General features: G+C 54.5%; 2 protein-coding genes across 3 annotated transcripts; one reads left to right on the top strand and one right to left on the bottom strand.

The window, feature by feature from the left end:
• The first annotated feature begins 522 nt into the window (after nt 1-522).
• On the top strand, nt 523-7,393 carry Slc2a6 (solute carrier family 2 member 6). Of its 2 annotated transcripts, XM_057754855.1 has the most exons (10): nt 523-670; nt 1,201-1,363; nt 2,324-2,530; nt 3,134-3,233; nt 3,691-3,899; nt 4,145-4,297; nt 4,858-4,966; nt 5,290-5,475; nt 5,669-5,814; nt 6,487-7,393. In XM_057754855.1, exons 1-10 carry the CDS (start codon nt 582-584, stop codon nt 6,640-6,642), a joined length of 1,518 nt encoding a protein of 505 aa, XP_057610838.1. In that variant the 5' UTR covers nt 523-581; the 3' UTR covers nt 6,643-7,393. The 2 variants fall into 2 exon arrangements, with proteins under 2 accessions (XP_057610838.1, XP_057610839.1); XM_057754856.1 differs by lacking the exon at nt 1,201-1,363 and having other exon boundaries at nt 574-670; nt 6,487-7,389.
• An 80-nt stretch (nt 7,394-7,473) lies between these two features.
• Cacfd1 (calcium channel flower domain containing 1) lies at nt 7,474-17,349 on the bottom strand. The gene is made up of 5 exons (XM_057754857.1): nt 17,175-17,349; nt 14,326-14,398; nt 12,729-12,854; nt 9,784-9,891; nt 7,474-9,379 (listed from the first exon to the last, which is right to left on the bottom strand). The coding sequence occupies exons 1-5, from the start codon at nt 17,290-17,292 to the stop codon at nt 9,289-9,291; spliced, it is 516 nt and encodes a 171-aa protein (XP_057610840.1). The 5' UTR covers nt 17,293-17,349; the 3' UTR covers nt 7,474-9,288.
• Nucleotides 17,350-17,816: the final 467 nt, after the last annotated feature.

Here is a 17,816-nt window from a genome sequence, read left to right as displayed (position 1 = left end):
TCTCTGCTCAGGCATCCTCCCGGCACTGCACCCACCCAAATCTGTTCAGATTTAATTAGGGTCAAGACGGAAGCAGTGGGGTGACAGATATAGAAATGACATCTATATGGCAGGAGAGGGCACAGAGTAAGGCTGAGTGAGACAAAAATCTGTCATGCGACCTTGGCGAGCTTCACCTCTGTGGGCTTGTTTGTGCTGGACCTAGTCACAGAGCAGCGGTCCACGCCCTTGACACAAGCCTGGCGGAGTAGGGCTCAGAGACCTTGGTCGCTGGTCCCAGGCCACCCTAACAGGTGTTCGCTAGTGTTCGCCTGCCCTGCGCCTTGCCCTTGGAGCGGGTTTCCCCGGCAGAACCCAGGGCCTCAAAGCGCACGCGGATGGACGCGCCCCAGAGCCCGACCGCATCCTGCATCCGAGACAAGCGACCGTCCCATTGGACAGCACAGCCCTGCAGGGCCGCCCTGCAGCCAATCGTAGCCGCAGGGCGGAGCTTTGCCTGACGCGCGCTGGGGGCTCGGGCGGATGCTTTAGCACGGCTGCTCAGTCCAGCCTGCGTGTACTCCAGCGTCTCGGCACTGACCATGCAGGAGCCCCTGCTAGGATCCGAGGGTCTGGACTATGACACCTTCCCCGAGGCGCCCGCGTCGCCGAGAGAAAGGACGCGGGCCGGGTGAGAGTCGCAGGGCGTGTGGGGTGGGAGGTTGGACTGGCCTTATCTCCAGTAGGCTGTCGGCACACATCTTGGGCTGCAACTGACTTCTGGTGAATGGCTACCAAGAGTCATCTGGCTCTTTCTAACCGCATGCTCGCAAGTCCTATTTAAAGAGCTAATCTGCCATAGAGAAGTGGCCTTCTCAAAAAATAATGGGTGGGGACCCATCTGTCACAGATAGGGAGAGGATGAGGGTCTTGCCTGAGATTACAGAGCAAGTTTTGGGCAGCACAGCAGGAAAGGGAACCCATGACCCCTTTTCTGGAGAAAAAGGGTCCCCATCCCCAGCTGGCACCCTGGGGATTTCCTAGAGCCGTTGCTCAGGCCTCAAGGAGGTACCAACTTGACTGGCCCTGGACCCAGGCTTCTCCCTGCTGTCTGCTGAGCTGGATGACCACGAGGCTCAGGGAAGGCAGCAGTCTGGGAACCCAGGATCCAGTTAGAGGACTTGACCCTGGTCCTTTGGTTCCACCCCCATTCCCCACCAGGGTCTTGCAAAACAGAAGGGTGTTCCTGGCCACTTTTGCTGCTGTTCTGGGCAATTTCAGCTTTGGGTATGCCTTGGTCTACACGTCCCCAGTCATTCCTGCGCTGAAGCTCTCTTCTGACCCAGAACTACACCTGGACAAAAAGCAGGCATCCTGGTTTGGGGTGAGACCTGTTCTCTAAGCCAGGCGGGGTAGTAGGGGAGCATGGACCCACTCAGCCTGTTTACCACAGAAAACTAAAATCCCTCAGCCTTGGCACCTCCCCCTAAAGCCTCCCTCACACACTCCTGTCTGCTAGTGGTGATGGCAAGACCCATGAGGAAGTGACATCCTACAGAGATGCGGGGAGGGGCTGATGGGAAGATTTCCCAATAGCATACCCAAAGCCAGGCTGCCACCGCAGAGCAGACATCTTCCTAGGTGTCTGGAGGCAGGAACGCCAGGTGCCAGAGGGAGGAGAGGTGTCATCTGGAGAAAGACATAGTGTGGCCAAATAGAGAAGAGCCCAGGAGCCCAAGACTGTAGCATTAGATGTCAGTAGACCCTGTGTTAGAACTGCAACTTGACAACCAAGTTGGAAAGATTTAGGGTTTCTTGAGCATTTCAAATAGGGTAGGCACGTGCAGGGAACACACAGCTCAGATACTTGGTGAAACAGTTTTACTCCTGGGGTCAACCTATGCTCTCCCCATTACACAGCTGACAAACTGAGGCTTAGACAAGCCAAGCTTTGTGCCCTGGTCCCACTGCTCATGAGTAACAGAGTCCAGGCAAATCCCTTATTCTCCAGCAACTCCAATGACCCCCAAATCTTAAGTCTCTTGGGTAGAGTGGGAGCTATGGAGGACGTCGTTAATCTCAGGACTTGGGAGGCGGAGGCAGATGACTGTTTTTGAGGCCAGCGTGGACACTCCTGAGCTGAGCCACTGTGGACAGATGGCCCCCCTGCACCTCTAGATCAGTAGTTGTAGCACCCTCCCATATGGTTGTCCACGGGCTGCTGTGCACTCCGACAGGGGGCTCTCGACCGATGACCTTCTGGGTCAGCCCTGGGGGAACTATCTCTAGGCTCTGCTGGGGGTGAGAACGCTGAAGGCCATTGTATCTTCTCGCACCCCCGCAGTCCGTGTTCACCTTGGGTGCCGCAGCTGGGGGCCTCAGTGCTATGGTACTCAATGACCTCCTGGGCCGGAAGCTCAGCATCATGTTCTCAGCTGTCCCCTCGGTCATTGGCTATGCACTCATGGCTGGTGCCCGTGGCCTCTGGATGCTCCTGCTGGGGAGAACACTGACGGGCTTTGCCGGGGGACTCACTGCTGCCTGCATTCCGGTAAGACCTGATGTCTCCGCTGCTTCAGGGCTGTTCCAGGCCACCCCTGCCTCTGAGCTTTTGCTCAGTAGAGTGTGTGGGGTCTCCTACATTGCCTGAGGGACCTCATCTCCCTCCACCAAAGAAGCTGACATCACTGTCACCAAAAGCTTCCTATCCTGTGTTTCGACCTCAGTTCTATATATTGCTCAACTGAAGAAAATCTGCGTTGAGCAAGGGATGTGAAGGGAAGTTCCTGCCCCTGCCCCCCCCAGCCCCAACTGCTTACCTCATGCAGTACTCCCTACAGATACCTGTCCTCTGGCCAAACAGAGGGAAAAGGGGTCACTAAGAGAAACACAGGCACCTGGCCTGAATACCCTGGGCTTGGTTGGGTCCCGGCGTCATAGTCCATCTGTGTGTCTGCCTCCCCACCCCCACTCCATGCCCATCAGAGCTGAGTGCTTCTGCCTATTTTCTTGCTAGAGAAGGGAAGGTCAGAGCTATGGTCAGAACAAGTCCCCTGCCAGTTTCTCCAGGCTCCAAGGCCTCCCTCTCTCACCCCAGTGGGCCCAGAAACATGCATTCCCACTAAAGCCCCAAGTGCAGGCATGTGTCTTGCAGGTATATGTGTCTGAGATTGCACCCCCTGGTGTTCGTGGAGCTCTTGGGGCTACACCGCAGCTCATGTCCGTGTTTGGATCCCTGTCTCTCTATGCCCTCGGCAAGTATCATCCTGCAATTCAGCATGCAGGTTCTGGAGATGGGGGCGGTAAGGAGGGCAGGTGGAACTCTCCCTGAAAGACCCAGCACTGATAGGCAGGACATCTGGCTTCCTAGCCCCCATGGGTACCACATCTCTGAGCAGTGAGGCCTGTTCTACAGCAGGAGTCTCAAACCACCTTCCCACAGCACTAAGGTTGTCTAGTACCCTGTCAGCATTGAGGGACGCCCATACAGGAGCTTGCCTGCCTGGGTGATGGGGGTGAGAGTCCCATGCCCAGCCTGCCCTACCTTCTCCCATTATACTGTAAGAAGCTCACTCTAGTACCAGGGTCCAGGCAATCCCTGCAGCCCCTCATGGCCTCTACTACAGAGATGTGGGCACTCGGGAGGATTGGCCAGGAGAGCAGTGAGGTTACTCAGAGGCCTCAGCCCCTCACTAAAGCCTCTCTCACCAGGTCTTTTGCTGCCTTGGAGGTGGCTTGCTGTGGCCGGGGAGGGGCCTGTCCTCGTCATGATCTTGCTGCTTAGCTTCATGCCCAACTCGCCTCGCTTCCTGCTCTCAAAGGGCCGGGATGAGGAGGCACTGCAGGCGCTGACCTGGCTGCGAGCTGACTCGGAGGTCCACTGGGAGTTTGAGCAGATCCAGGACAATGTGCGGAGACAGGTGCAGCATGGGTGGGGCTGACTGATCCGAGCCCGGCACGCAAGGCTCTCTGCGGCCTTGGACATTCACTGGGCCTCTTTGAGCCTTGACTGCCTCTCCTCGGAATGATTGATTGATTCTTCCTAGTGTGCAGAGCCCAGGCAACCTCCGGTGGCCGGGTCTCTCTTAGACCCACAGGTGCCAAGACGGGGTGGCCAAGGCTGGAGAGCCTGGCACAGCCCCTCAGCAGCAGCTTTGTGTTCCAGAGCAGCCGAGTGTCGTGGTCGGAGGCCCGGGACCCCCGCGTGTACCGGCCTATTCTCATCGCAGTCCTGATGCGCTTTCTACAGCAGCTGACGGGCATCACTCCCATCCTCGTGTACCTGCAGACCATCTTTGACAGCACGTCTGTGGTGCTGGTGAGAAACACACACACACACACACACACACACACACACACACACACACACACACTGGCCAGCACTGCCCAGAGTCCCGTGAGGCTGCTGAGGAGAATACAAGCAGGGAGTTAGGTGACAGAGACCTGGACACTTCTGATTCACACCCTGCCTCAATTACATTTTCCTCAAGTGAAGCTTAAGTGTTTGTGGGACTCTTGGGACCGTGGCCCCAGGCTCAGATCCCAGGTGGGGCCTGTGAGGTCCCTGAGAGCCCAGTTCCACCACCACATTCTTCCTGCAATGAGGTTTGAAGATGAGGATGACTCCGGTCCACCATCACTGCCCAGCCAGGGTCTGTGCCCACTAGGACTAGCAGTGGGCATAGTGTATTGTACTGGGGAACCCCCACACACACACCAGAAAAGGGTTGGGTGCAGAGAAAGTACCTAGGGCTTGGTACTTGTGATGGCTCAAGGCAAAAAGGGACAGTGACCCTGGATTAGGCCTGAGTGCCCTGACATGAATTAGGTCGGGGCAGGGTACAGAACAGGCCTCTCAGCCCAGTGTCTTGCCCCCAGCCCTCCCAGCAGGATGCAGCCATCGTGGGCGCTGTGAGGCTCGTGTCTGTGCTGATTGCGGCTGTCACCATGGACCTGGCTGGCCGCAAAGTCCTGCTCTATGTGTCAGGTGAGTGTCCCCACTCTGATGTTTGCCTCTCGTTCCTATAGCCACTGGGTGGACTGTAATCTTCGGGCCATACCCAAGCTTCCCTAGCACATGGTGGCTGCTTCAGACAGATCTGCCAGAGCTCCAAGAGCAAGGGAGCCCACCCACCTAGCTCAGGGCTGGCAAGAGACCCTGAGCTTGTTATTCTGTGTTGGGGGTTTTGGGGGGTGGAAGGACTGCCCCTTTTACAAGCCAGCCTTGCTGCCCAGAAAGAGGTGCTGTGGGGCTCGGGAAGGGTCTCAAGCTTGGAGAATCTTGGTCCTGAAGTGCCCGTGTGTCCACAGCATCCGTCATGTTTGTGGCCAACCTGACGCTGGGGCTGTACATCCACTTTGGCCCAAGGCCTCTGACCCCCAACAGCACTCTGGGACTGGAGATCATGACCTTGGGGGGTACAGAGCAGCCCCCAGCTACATCCTTCAATTATCTCACTCTGATACCCCTACTGGCCACCATGCTCTTCATTATGGGTAGGAACACGCTGGCAGTGGGGACCCCTGGGATGGGCTGTTTGGGTGGGGGCACAGGGTTCTGTTACTGTCCTGGTTTGCCTGAGGGGTTGGGGAGTTGGAGAATAGGACTTCCTTACAACCCAAGAGACACAGGCAAGACAGCTTGAGGGTCCCCAGGGCTTGAGCCCAACTGCTCCCCTCTTCTGGACAGGCTATGCCATGGGCTGGGGGCCCATCACCTGGCTCCTCATGTCTGAGGTTCTGCCCCTGCGCGCCCGTGGTGTGGCCTCAGGGCTCTGCGTGCTGGTCAGCTGGCTTACAGCTTTTGTCCTCACCAAGTACTTCTTGCTGGCAGTGGTGAGTGTTTGCCCCTGGACTCCCAGTGCGGTTTCTCCATTAGCAGTCTTCCTTCACAGGCCCTTTAGAGGCTAAGAGTGGCCACGTAATAGCACAGCCAAGGCCATGACAAGAAACAGGAGCACACGGGGGGGGGGGGGGGGGCTGTTTGTGGGAGTCAAGTTACCTCCCAGCCCAGAGATACAGCCCAGATCAGCTGTACTGTCTCTTGACCTATTGGATGCTAGGCTTCTCCAGTGTAACCCTGCTACCTGACTATAGCATGGTGAGGTCCCTCCTAAATATACCTAGCTCCCAGGTCTGCCAGCCAGCAGGCCCTAAAAACACCTGAATGCTGGCCAGCTCCAGACTCTATCAAGGCGATCCAGCTGGGTCAGCACAAGCCAGAACCTGCCCTCCTCCCTCAGTGACCGAGGTTAAGAGGAAGGTTGACACACATGCTGCCCACCAGGCCCTGTAGGCAGCCTAGAGCTTGGGTGTGGTACCTAAGACAGCAGTTTCCAAGGATGGCTGAGGGCAATTTGGGGATAGTAGGGAAAGCCGGGAGGTTTCAGAGCAGAGCAGTGGCCAGATGAAGGCCACCCCACAGGTTGTCAATACTGGCTGAGTCCATGAAATTCTGGCTGGGGGCTGGGTCTGCTCAGTGACTCCCTCCCCAACTCCCCACTGCAGAATGCCTTCGGCCTCCAGGTGCCTTTCTTCTTCTTCTCGGCCATCTGCGCGCTCAGCCTGCTCTTCACAGGCTGCTGCGTGCCTGAGACCAGGGGCCGCTCGCTGGAGCAGATCGAGGCCTTCTTCCAAACCCGCAGGATGTCCTTCAGGCCCTAGTCAGGGGCTTGGCTCTAAGGGACCACATCATCCAGGCCAGGCCTTTGCGCTGGCCAGAGTCACACCTGCAACCAGGAGCAGCAGCATCCCTGCCATCAGCCAGAATGCAGAACACATTTCCACCTCCGGACAGTCACCAAACATGGGCTGGTTGGCCCCAGCTCAGGCAGCCTACGGTGCTGTAATACCTCAACTGAGACCTGCAGGGGGAGCAGGCAGCCCAGCCCCAGACTGAGCAAAGGCTGTGCCCAAGGACAAGGCTGTCAGGGGACCTGGCACTTAGTTTCTCACTCCTGCAAGGGACACTTCCCATGCAGAGCCACGTTGAGAACAGAGAACAGGGCTGGAGGTGGCAAAGTGGCTCTGAACAGGGACATCATCACATCATGCTGTTCTCATCAGCTGGCCATGGGTAGGACAGGGTCCTGCACCCACAGGGTCTGGATACCTTGGGGGGAACATTGGGCTTCCAAAGGCCAGAGTACAGGACCCATTCCAACCTTTGGATACTTCTAGTCTGAAAACTGTTCACTGTTTTTCAAAATAAAGGAATTGGGCCTGCTGCCTCAGGGAGGAAAGGGGAGCGGGATCTATTCCAGGAGCTCCTTACCCCAGCAGCCAGGCTACCCTCCAACTCAGCCCAGACTGCCAGGGCACTCTGGACGTGATCATAGTGCAGAGAAAGCAGCAGCCACCGTGGGGTTGAACGCCAGCTCACCCTTTACAGATAGACTACTCTGAGACCCTGTGAGCAGGCTCCGGCCAGGCTCAGCCCAGCAGGCGTAGACAGGGTCTCCCTGCCAGTCCCAGACACTGAAGACAGAAGGTGACAGGTAGACGGTGCATACCAACTACAGCCTTGCTTTACTCCAAATGTAAGCTAACCAAAAACAAACCAGGGGGTGGGTGGCAAAGGGAGCCACAGAAGACAGTCACAGGCAATAGAGGGGCCTAGTCTGGGCTAGAGAGTGCCTGTGTGTGCTCAGAAGCAAAGCAATGGGCTCCAGAGCCACCATTAATTCCGGAACCTCAGGATATAAATGACTGTCCCACTCTGATCTGTATCCCTCTCTCTACCTTTATCCCCCTACCCCATGCTTTCCCAGTACAAAATCAATTTCCTTATTGGGATCCAATCTTATCCACAGATGTAGCCAGTGAGTTTCAATACCAGGGACAGAAGGCCTGGGCAGAAGTGACCTGAATCTTATGCCAATACAAGTAACCAGAGGGGCAGGTAGGGCCTTTGCTCCTCCTGGGAGGTAGACAGGTCTTACTGTGAACATGGGCCCTGACACACCCAAACATACATACACAGAGCCCTTGAAGCCCATTCCTGGCTTGAGAAAAAATAGCCTCACATAAACCTCGAAGACACATGTCCGGCCAAGCCAGCTACACTGTGACATCTCTGCTACTCTGGGGTTCACTGTGGCCAGGCTCTCTGAGAAACGACCAGAGCCCACATATCAAAGAGTCTCTATCCAAAATAGAATGCCCAGTATTCCTGGCTCCAAAAACTGGTGAGCTAAAGATTCCCCAGAGACTCAGCAACTCCTGGGCTGGGTCCCATGCAGCAGGCCCAGCTGAGTCCTAGTGCAGGAGGGAGGCGGGGCTTAGAATCTCACGTCATCTTCAGCCAGACCACCAACATGTGCCTAATGTCTAGGGTCCCGCCCATCTAAGCAGCCACTAGTGCCAACATCACAGGACAGTAGGAAAAGATAACAGTGCAGAAGGATGGGGGACAACCAGGGTATGTGCAGGAGGCCTAGTTCCAGAGTAGCAGCTCTCCATACCCTAGCCATGCAGGCCTACTCACCAAGGTCTAGTACCTGAGGCAGGGCCAGCTCTGTGTGAGAGGTGACTTGAGTCTCTGCTCAGCTCTTCAAAGGCTACAGGATGCCAGGGGCAGGTTGGGAGGAATACCTGAGGTCAATCCCTACAAATAGTGAGCCTGCCATCACTGATAAAGAGGCTCTCACTGCATATTAGCAGGAGTACATGCTCCCAGCGCACACCACACACACAAACACACCCTTCCTAGCACCAAAGCCTGAGCTGGGGGAGGGCAGGACCTGGAGGTCAAGGCAAGGCCCATGGGAGATGGAACAACAAGGTGTCTGGAATAGCTTGGCCAAGGCACCAGGGGACTTCCACCCAGCCCTCTGGCCACTGCCAAGGCTGCTCTTCTGACCAAGAAGCTGCTTCCTGGGAGCGCTGTAGATTCTCAAAGGACCAGCCATCTCTCCTGCTCCTGGCAACAGTCGCTGGCCTCAGGACACTGCTGCATTCATCCTCTGCTCTGAGGACAGGTGCATGGGGCAGAGCTGAAGCCTCACCTGCCAGCCGGCTCGGACCTGAAGCGGCAGGAGCCTGGGTGACCAGCGCAGGAATCTGCACCATAGGCTGACAGGAGCGAGTTCATCCCATCCATGTCCTATGGCCCAGGTCTTCAGTACCAGTGGGGCAGGAGCTCCAGGCTGAGCAGGTCCAGAGAACAGGGTAGGCACAGCGACTTGAGGCATGATGACTTGCAGGGACTCCTCTCCCAGGCCATTTTGCGGACTTGGCGCTCTGCCTTCTCCAGACATCCCACAGAACCCAGTGGCAGTAGGCAATGAGGGTGGGCCACCCTGGGCCACCTCACAGCTCTCCCTCCAGAGTCTCAGCCAGCTTCTCCTCATCTGCCTGCTGCCTCTGCTGCTGGATCCGAGCATAGGAAATGGCATCACCCCTAGGGGAAGAAAAGAAGCTGTTCCATGGGCACAGCCCTCCCACTGCCAACTCCCAGGCTGCAACCCAGATAGGACCTGCAGGCATGTTTCCCCAGAGGTCACCATCAAGAGGACAGAGGCCTTGCTCCACTGAGAGGGGCACATGTTGCTGGTACAAAGCTGAAGGGGAGAGGTGGCAGTTGGCTACAGTGTCTGGTACATACCTGATGGAGTGCAAGCCAGGCAAAAGGGGCCACCTACATTGTCCCCTGAGTTCTTGACTCTGTTCCTGAGAGCACAGGTAAGTCACTTATGGCCACTGTGCATAACTAGACAGAGGGCTCCACCCAGACCTTTCCCACTTGAGATGGGGTAGCAGGGGCAGCAAAGGAGGCACCACCCCGGGGTTGGGCTGTGGACTCACTTTTTGCCCAGGGCAGATAGTCCGTACAGCACCCCGGTGGCAAAGGCGATGGCGTTGCCCAGCAGCGTGGTCAGGGTCAGGCTCATGACGATGGGAACGATGGCCATCCTAGGAGAGAACAGAGGTCAAGGGTGTGCTCCCACCCCATGTGTTGGCCCTGTGAGGGCCTCAAACATCCCTTCTGGAGGCAGAATTGAAGACCATATCAGGTCTTCATGGCAAGATCTGTGACCCACAAATGGTTAAATAGCAAGCAGCTGGGTATATGATTCATTAGAACAGAGAGGCTGGGGCCAGAGGATGGGGGTATAGTCCATCCATACAGTCCTGTGACCAAGTTAGCTTCTTAAGGCTCCATCTCCACTGTATAGTGGGGTCAAACCTGAGATCCTGATGTCAGGTGAGGACTGCTGGCCACTTATCCCACACCCACCTCACACTGAATGAACAGTCTCATCAGTACAGCAATCCTGGGCCAGCTGTACCTCAACAAGCACCACCATCCCACCACACCCTGACTCCCACACCCCGTTCATGCCCAGGGGAACACTGGACCCAGTGCAGCTCTAGCTGGGGCTTCAGTAGCAGGCTGGCGCCACCTGGTGGTGGGTCCATTCCACCTAAGATCCTCTGCAGCTCAGTCTTGAGGGATGGGATTTTCCAACAGGAGGTGAGTCCCAGACAGGCTGACTCGGGAAGGTTCTGGAGCCTGCAGCCCAGCCCTCAGCCCAGTCACTTCTGGAGAGGAGGCACCCAGAGCAGGAAGATGACACACACTCAAAGCCAACTTAACTCCTTGGACTTCCGGTGTAGATTTCATTATAGCAGAAGTGCTTCCAAGTGTGGAGGGTCCTTGACTATATACGGTCCATCTATGGTTGTGCTCGCGGTATATATAGCAGACTACAGTCCATCTATGGTTGTGCTCGCAGTACTCAACAGACACTGACTAGAGTTCTGAGCCCCAAGCTTTGCAGGCCACCTTAGGAGGCACCATACCAAGTCACAATGCCCAGCGTCAGGGCTTGAAGCATGGTGAAGGTTGGTAATAGCTGTGTTTGGTAGGTGAGGAGTGCTACCATGTTTCAATAAGATATCATCTGTTTTATCAAAACAGAAACCCATCTTAAGTCAAGGGTTTTCTATAATAAAATAATAGAAATCTCGAGGGAAAAGATCACACGAGGAAAATCATTAACATTAAAGGCAAATAGGTTGGAAAAACCAGAATGGGAAACATAGCATAGGAATCTGAGGTCTTTAATACTGAAAACACACAGCCTGCAAAGTCAAACATTAAAGCTCTCAAAAGAGCAGGACCAGAGACCAGAAACCTTTTGAGAAAGAAAATGAATGAGAATATACAGAAGGGTATTTTACTTCCTAGACAATGAATATAAACGTTAAATTAGCACTAGGCACTGGGTGGGGAGGGGACGGACACCCAGATAGCCTCAAAGAAACTGAGTCACGTATGTTAAGATCTTTTGAATGACCATAGCCTTTGGCCTGGTAATTTCACACCTGGAAACATCTCCTAAGGATGTCATCATGGTAGTTTTGGCAGTTAGATGTTCACCAGGCTTGACTGACATCAGCTAACAAATAAAAACAAAGGCACTGTGTCCAGCTGAATAAATGTGTTTAACATTAAAAGGAAGGTCATAGTCTTTGTGATGATACTGAATATGAATACCACAGCAAGTCAAAAAAGCAGGTTCAATCTTTATAAGCAGGTTAAAGATGAGCTTCAAAAGTGTCTGGATTGACTGGAGAAACACATACCAAAAAATAGGTAGTGAGATCTGCAGTGACCATTTTCTACTTTACAAATGACTTTTGATAAACATACATTACTGTGAACATCATGACAACACATCTTAAAAACTGAAAGAAAGCCAGGTATGCTGACTCACGGTTTTAATCCCATTACTCAGGAGGCAGAGATGGATCTCTGTGAGTTCAAGGCCAGCCAGGTCTACATAATGAGACCACCTCAAATACAAAGGGTGGGGAGACAGCTTAGTTGGTAAAGTGCCTGCCACACGTGCGTGAGGCCCTGTTTGGATCCCCATAAAAACCCAAGTACTTCAGGGCTGGTGAGGTAGAGATAGGCAGTCGAGCCAAATTTGTGAGAGACCCTATCCTTAAAAACAAGTGAAAAGTGACTGAGGAAAATCCGCACACATGTGCACCTACATATAGGTATGCATGCGTGTGTGTGTGTGCACGTGTGCGTGTGCGTGCATACACACACAAACCAAAGGACACCATGGTAGCCTGATTAGAACTTTGTGATCCTATGATCCCTTTAGATTTAGACACAACAGAAAACCGCCAGCAAGCACACACTCATTGTATATTCTCACTGCCAAAGCCGCGGAGCCTTCACCAAGCTTTGGTCTAACCCGATTGTAAAGATAACTATGATAAATATCACTGCCTAGCCGGGCCTCTCACACAAAAAAAAGCCCTTCTCTGAAGCTTCTGTGTATTCAATTTATCTTGGAAGTGGTGCAGTCTTATGATACTTGTCAGAACCAAAAGGAGAAAATGTATTTAGAGGGAAATGGTGTTTTCTGTTCTTCAATCTCATGTCTGAACTTCTAGGTTGGTCACACTCCTCTCAAGGCTGCATATGACCTACCTGGCAACTCCCAGCTGCTCCCCCACACACACACATACACACTGCTGCAAGCACCACAGATCTTAGAACACTTGTGTGGCCGTAGCAGCCAGCTGAACTCCAGAAGGCAAATACTGGGTCTCGCTCTTCAGCAGCTGTTATTGGATGGGCCAGTGGCTGTGTCCACAGCTATCCAGTGAAACTCCTGCAGGAAAGAAAGGCCTCTACCTGTTCCTGCCCCGCCCACCTCACCAATACCTGCTTTAATCAGTAAGAGTTTGGGGAACCATGCCATAGGCCCCACCCAACAGCTCCTCACCCGCAGTAGAACACAGCCTTCTGCCAGGAGCGCAGCCGGTCCACCTTCTCAGCGACTGTGTTTGCAAACTCCACGAACTGGCAGCAGAAGGGCGCCTCGCATAACAGCAGGACGAAGGCATTCATGCTGCAGGGACAAAGGCAAAAAGGACAATGATAGTTGACAAGCTTCACGCCAGTGGTTCAAGGAACACCACCCTTCCACAGGCCCTCAGAAGATGCTACAAGGTACCTGTTTCTGCCAAGCAGTTCAACACCCCACCTCACCCCACTGCTGTAGCAGCATCCGTAACTACCCAAGCATGCTGGCGGAAGAGCCTGGTATCTGATCTCTTTATCCTTCCAATTGTGAATTTTTTTTTTTTTTTTTTTTTTTTTTTTTTTTTTTTTTTTTGGTTTTTCGAGACAGGGTTTCTCTGTGGTTTTGGAGCCTGTCCTGGAACTAGCTCTTGTAGACCAGGCTGGTCTCGAACTCACAGAGATCCGCCTGCCTCTGCCTCCCAAGTGCTGGGATTAAAGGTGTGCACCACCACCGCCCGGCTCCAACTGTGCAATTAACTAAGGCCCTTGCCTCGATGTTATCTTGAGCCAGCAGCATGTTCACCCACAGAACTTAGCCACAGTGCCAGCTGCTAGGAGTATTATCATAGTCACCAACACTGCCACTGAGGGCAGGCTGCCCCCAGTCACTGAGGACTGCTCATAGCCTGAGGCCTGAGACCATGTGGGTCAGGCAGCCGGAGGCAGGGTAATGGGCAGCCCATGCTGGGAGCTTCTACTCAGGTGGCTTCAATCCTTGCCCAGTTGCTGGGAGCAGCTAAGCGGCTGGTGCTGAAGGCCTTGGCTTCCATAGGTGGGTAATGGTCATGACCAGACAACTGGGCCTTTGCCACATTTGGAAAAAAGTGCTGTTACAGCCTGATTAACAGACATAGCTCTTGTAATTCCTGACCACTGCCTGCCCACCGTGGCTGCTAGTCTTCCAAATATCAGCTCACTGTTCTTCCTATCTGTACACAACCTCTACAGTTCCCATCCTCGCCGCCTTGGGTCAGCACAGGCCTCCACACACATCACCACAAGACCAAAATCACCCTGACCTAGGCCTAAGGCAGGACCTGTACCTTGCCCCAAATGACTGGGCAGGCACTAACAAATGCTAATACTTCCCCTGCGCCTTGAGCAGCCCTCTCTCTGGCGCCCCCTCCTGGGATCCAGCTGCCAGGAAGAGGGTGATAAGGAGCGCACCTGTGGATGCCATCTATAGCCACCAGTTACACCTGCATCTGCCCCCCTAACTAGCCCTGCTCACCGCCTCACGGCTGGTCGACCACCCTCTTCTCTCCCTCTTAGACCCCCAACTCTGACCTTACACACCATGGCTCTGGAGCTCCGAGAGGGAAGATCCCATTGCAGTAGATGAGGAGTCTACAGTGTTGAGCCGGGTAGATGCTCAGTATCTGTGTCTGTGACCCTGTACTCAATAAGGGCTCAGCCGGCTGTCCCCCTGGCCCATCACTGGTGGGAGCAGGGAGGGGGATAAGACCCGCATCACAGACCTCAAGCCCCACTGGGGCAGGCCACTCACAGCTACTCACATCATCCACACGCCAGCTGCAATATTCAGAGGGTGGATGGTGACACAGTTGAAGAGTCCAGAGATGGCACAGGCTTCAAAGCAAATGACATGGGCAGGAGTTAGTGGGGTATGTGGCAGACACGGCAGAAGGCTGACTGGGCAGACACTGAGAACATATTCAATACTAGAGCTTCCCTCAGCCACCCACCCTCACCTGAGACAGCTAGCCTGTTCCTGAACCTCAAATCCAGCTACTTTCACTCTTGGGGGGATGGTAAAGGCAACACCCTTCTCAAACCTAAGGCTCTGATTGGCCAGCTCTTGGTTCCCAGCCATTATCAAAACCCCCTCAAGAGGTCAGGCCTGTTCTGCTCTCAACAAAAGGCCACCAATCACCATCCACAAAGTAGGCTGCTCAAAAAGCCCTCTGAATTGGAAAGTTCTACTCAGATTTATTTGAGATTGTTGTTGTTTATGCTTGCTTGATTAGGGTTTTGGTTTTTTTCCCCCATTGAGACAGAGTCCTGCTCTGTAGCCCAAGATACACTATCCTGCTTCCTCAGCCTCCTGGGGGATGGGATTACAGGCACGTGCCACTATGTCTGGCTACAGCTTGAATTTGGGTCAGGATAGGGATGCTTCTCTTGATACACTGATGGGCACCAGGTAAGATCCAAGTGACAGTTCCACGTCTAAAACACCAGCCAAGTGATCCATCCTGGGTATGCAGCCCCCTCAGCTCATTTTCTCTCCTACACATGGCCATGCTGTGTCCCAATACTAGAACAGCAAGGCGCCATGCAGGGACAATGTGTCCTCTTCTTCCCCATCATAGAACTTCACTTCAGTGTGGAGCCTGAGGCTCTTCTCCTCTGTCAGCACCTCAGGGACACAGTCTGCCACACCCACTCACAGCCTACAGCTGGCTTCACCAGGAAGTCCCTGACCAGGAACTCTGGGAGCCTCTGAGGACATTCCTGGGAGTTGCCCAGCTTGGTAGGACACAAGCCCAGGTTGTCGCCAGGGAGGGGCAAGAGTGCTGGCCCTCTGAGGCTGCAATTAGCAACCAACTCATTAAACTTGCAGCAGGCCTATGGCAGCTGATCCCTCCACTGGGCCTGGAATTCCACCGCTTTCCTCTTTCCTGTTACACTATGCCAATGGAAGCTGATGCAGGAGAATGGATCTGAGTGGCCCAGATCCTATGCCATAAAACTGCCTTCTCTAATAAAGAACCCAAGGCAGCACTCACCCATGTGTGGCTCCGGCTGCAAAGCTCCTGGGGACACAAAAGTGAGGGACTATGCACCTCCTGCCCGTGTGGAGCTGGGCCTGGTCTCACCTGAGGAGCCTACACTGCTGGCATCAGCATTCCATCTGGGGCTCCACTTCACCCAAGCTGTCCTACACAGACAGCTTTGGGGAGGACCAGGTCACAATGCAGAGAAACAGAAGTCCTCTGACAACCAAGGACTCAGAAACATCCACTTGGACTGCTACTGCTATGTCCTCCATAAAAGGCAGATGTCACCATGCAATCTTTTCTTCTTTATAGCTATTGTCTCCAGATGCCTTTGGGACCAGAATAAATCCCTCCAAGGCTCTTCACTCTAAGAGAAGACAGCCCTGTGCCAAAATGAGTGGTTAAGACACAGTTCTTGTCAAAACTCCCTACTGAATTCCTAAAGCAAATACACTTTGCCCCTCCCCCAAAATCTGTAGGCTCAGGGGACAACTGAAGTTAGTGCCACGGGTTTCCCCTAAGATTTCAACTATGGTTCAACCCAGAAGGAGGGCTGAGTTGGGGGAGACCTTCTGGAGTAGCATAGACACCCACTTTAGGAAGCACAGGACTGGGCGGGATTTCCAAAGTCAATCTAGAAGTCACCAGGGTTACTGATGGGATCACCAAGATGGAGGGAGGGCGGTAGCACGTAATGATCAGGATCAGGATCTTCCTTGCTCCTGCACCCCTTAACACCACCTTGAAATAGCTAACTGCACTGGAGAGGATTTGAATCCAACCTCAGCAAATTCCCTCCGGAACTGCCTTGCCAGGGCAGCACACAACTAACCCCACCCAATCCACCTGAACTTCCAGCAGGAGCCTCTGAATAGATGGGGCTCCTAGTTACTCCTTCAGGCAAGAGAGCAGATGGGTCTGCCCTACCCACACAGTTTCGGCTCCTGTACCGGGTAGGCAATGGGATCCTCTGCCCTCCCTTTCCTGAGACCAGTATTCCCCCTGGGCTTCTAGGAATTCACAATGAAAGGGACAGACAGGATTTAGGAAACACGTTCCGTTCAAGTCTGGTTTGGAAGGCCAGCAACATAGCTGCACGTAAGAGGCAGACCTGCCTTTCTCTTTTATCCTTTTAGAGCTCTCTGGGACCTAAGCTCAAGGGGGTGTGAACCAATGATTGGTGTGGAAGATTCCGGGCCGGTGAGAAGCATTAGGAGAGAGTGGACAGCTGAAGAGCTGGAGTCTAAATGGACACTGAGAAACCAATGAGCTGCTTCTCCAGCACCCCCTGCCCAGCCATCCTGTGGGGCCATCTACCCCCTGGCACCGTCAGACTCTCAAGCAAACTTGCTAGCCTGTGGCGACCTGCCCCCGCCCCCACTTAAGAACAAGCTTTGCCCAAAGGCTGGGAATTCAGCAGTCCCACCCCAGCCCAGGTGAGCATCGCCAGGCCGAGGAGGACCAGGAAAAAGAGAGACGCGCGTCCTCTGTGAGTCTCGGCTCCTCTGGACAAGGCCGGGTCAGCTCGGCCTCTGGCCACCACACTTCGGATGGCAGAACACAGGCCCGAGGCCAGGAGCCATGGCAACCCCGGGGACGCCCGCTCCCCCGGCCGCGGTACTCACACACGGCCCCCAGCACGCCCGCCAGGCGGCACAGCCAGCGGTACCACCATGTCATGCCCTCCTCCTGCGCCGGCGGGGCAGGGCCCGCGGCCGCCCCGGCAGCGCCCGAGCCGCTCATGCTGCTGGGACGCTACGCTCTAGGCTGTGCGCAGCCCCAGGCACGCACAAAGGGACGTGTCCACCCGCGCACGGCCTTGTGGGAGAGGCGGCGATTAGCATAAGGGCGGACCCGCAGGCCAGTAGTGGGGGGCGGGAGGCGGGGACTGTCGTATATTAGCATAAGGGGCGTGTTTACAATCGTAAGGGTCTCCTCGCCGCCGAGACCCATCGGGTGCGCCGGATTCGGACTGGCCTTTTTTGATTCCCAAGATTGGAAGAAGTCGTCTAGAAATGGCAAAGGTCCTACTCAAATGACCAGGAAACTCCACCTTGCAGTAGAATGAGCTTTCAAACCCGGCTGGAGCAGGTTATGGGAGGAAAACGCCAGTCAGATTTCCTGTATCCTTTATTAGCTACTGGGGCTGGGACTGCTTTTCCCGATCTCCACCTCCCAGCCCCAGCCCTTCTGCACCTGGAAAAGTCCCTAAAAGAGATTCCCTAAGGTTGGCAGGCGTTAGAACCTCTCAAGAGGCTAGTGTTGCA

The sequence above is a fragment of the Chionomys nivalis genome, chromosome 22 (genome assembly GCF_950005125.1).
Source record: "Chionomys nivalis chromosome 22, mChiNiv1.1, whole genome shotgun sequence".
In the NCBI taxonomy this organism is placed as follows: domain Eukaryota; kingdom Metazoa; phylum Chordata; class Mammalia; order Rodentia; family Cricetidae; genus Chionomys; species Chionomys nivalis.
This window is presented reverse-complemented; position numbering and strand designations above follow the sequence as displayed.

What these genes read in the sequence shown, in the direction of transcription:
- Cacfd1 (XM_057754857.1), bottom strand. Translation starts at nt 17,292, where the DNA reads ATGAGCGGCTCGGGCGCTGCCGGGGCGGCCGCGGGCCCTGCCCCGCCG. An exon ending in AAGGCTGTGTTCTACTGCGG is followed by an intron (nt 9,892 to 12,728) that starts GTGAGGAGCTGT and finishes GTTCTCTCCTAG; the next exon opens with GATGGCCATCGTTCCCATCG. An exon ending in CTATCTGCCCTGGGCAAAAA is followed by an intron (nt 9,380 to 9,783) that starts GTGAGTCCACAG and finishes TTCTTCCCCTAG; the next exon opens with GGGTGATGCCATTTCCTATG.
- Slc2a6 (XM_057754855.1), top strand. Translation starts at nt 582, where the DNA reads ATGCAGGAGCCCCTGCTAGGATCCGAGGGTCTGGACTATGACACCTTC. An exon ending in AGTCCTGCTCTATGTGTCAG is followed by an intron (nt 4,967 to 5,289) that starts GTGAGTGTCCCC and finishes GTGTGTCCACAG; the next exon opens with CATCCGTCATGTTTGTGGCC. An exon ending in CACCATGCTCTTCATTATGG is followed by an intron (nt 5,476 to 5,668) that starts GTAGGAACACGC and finishes TCTTCTGGACAG; the next exon opens with GCTATGCCATGGGCTGGGGG.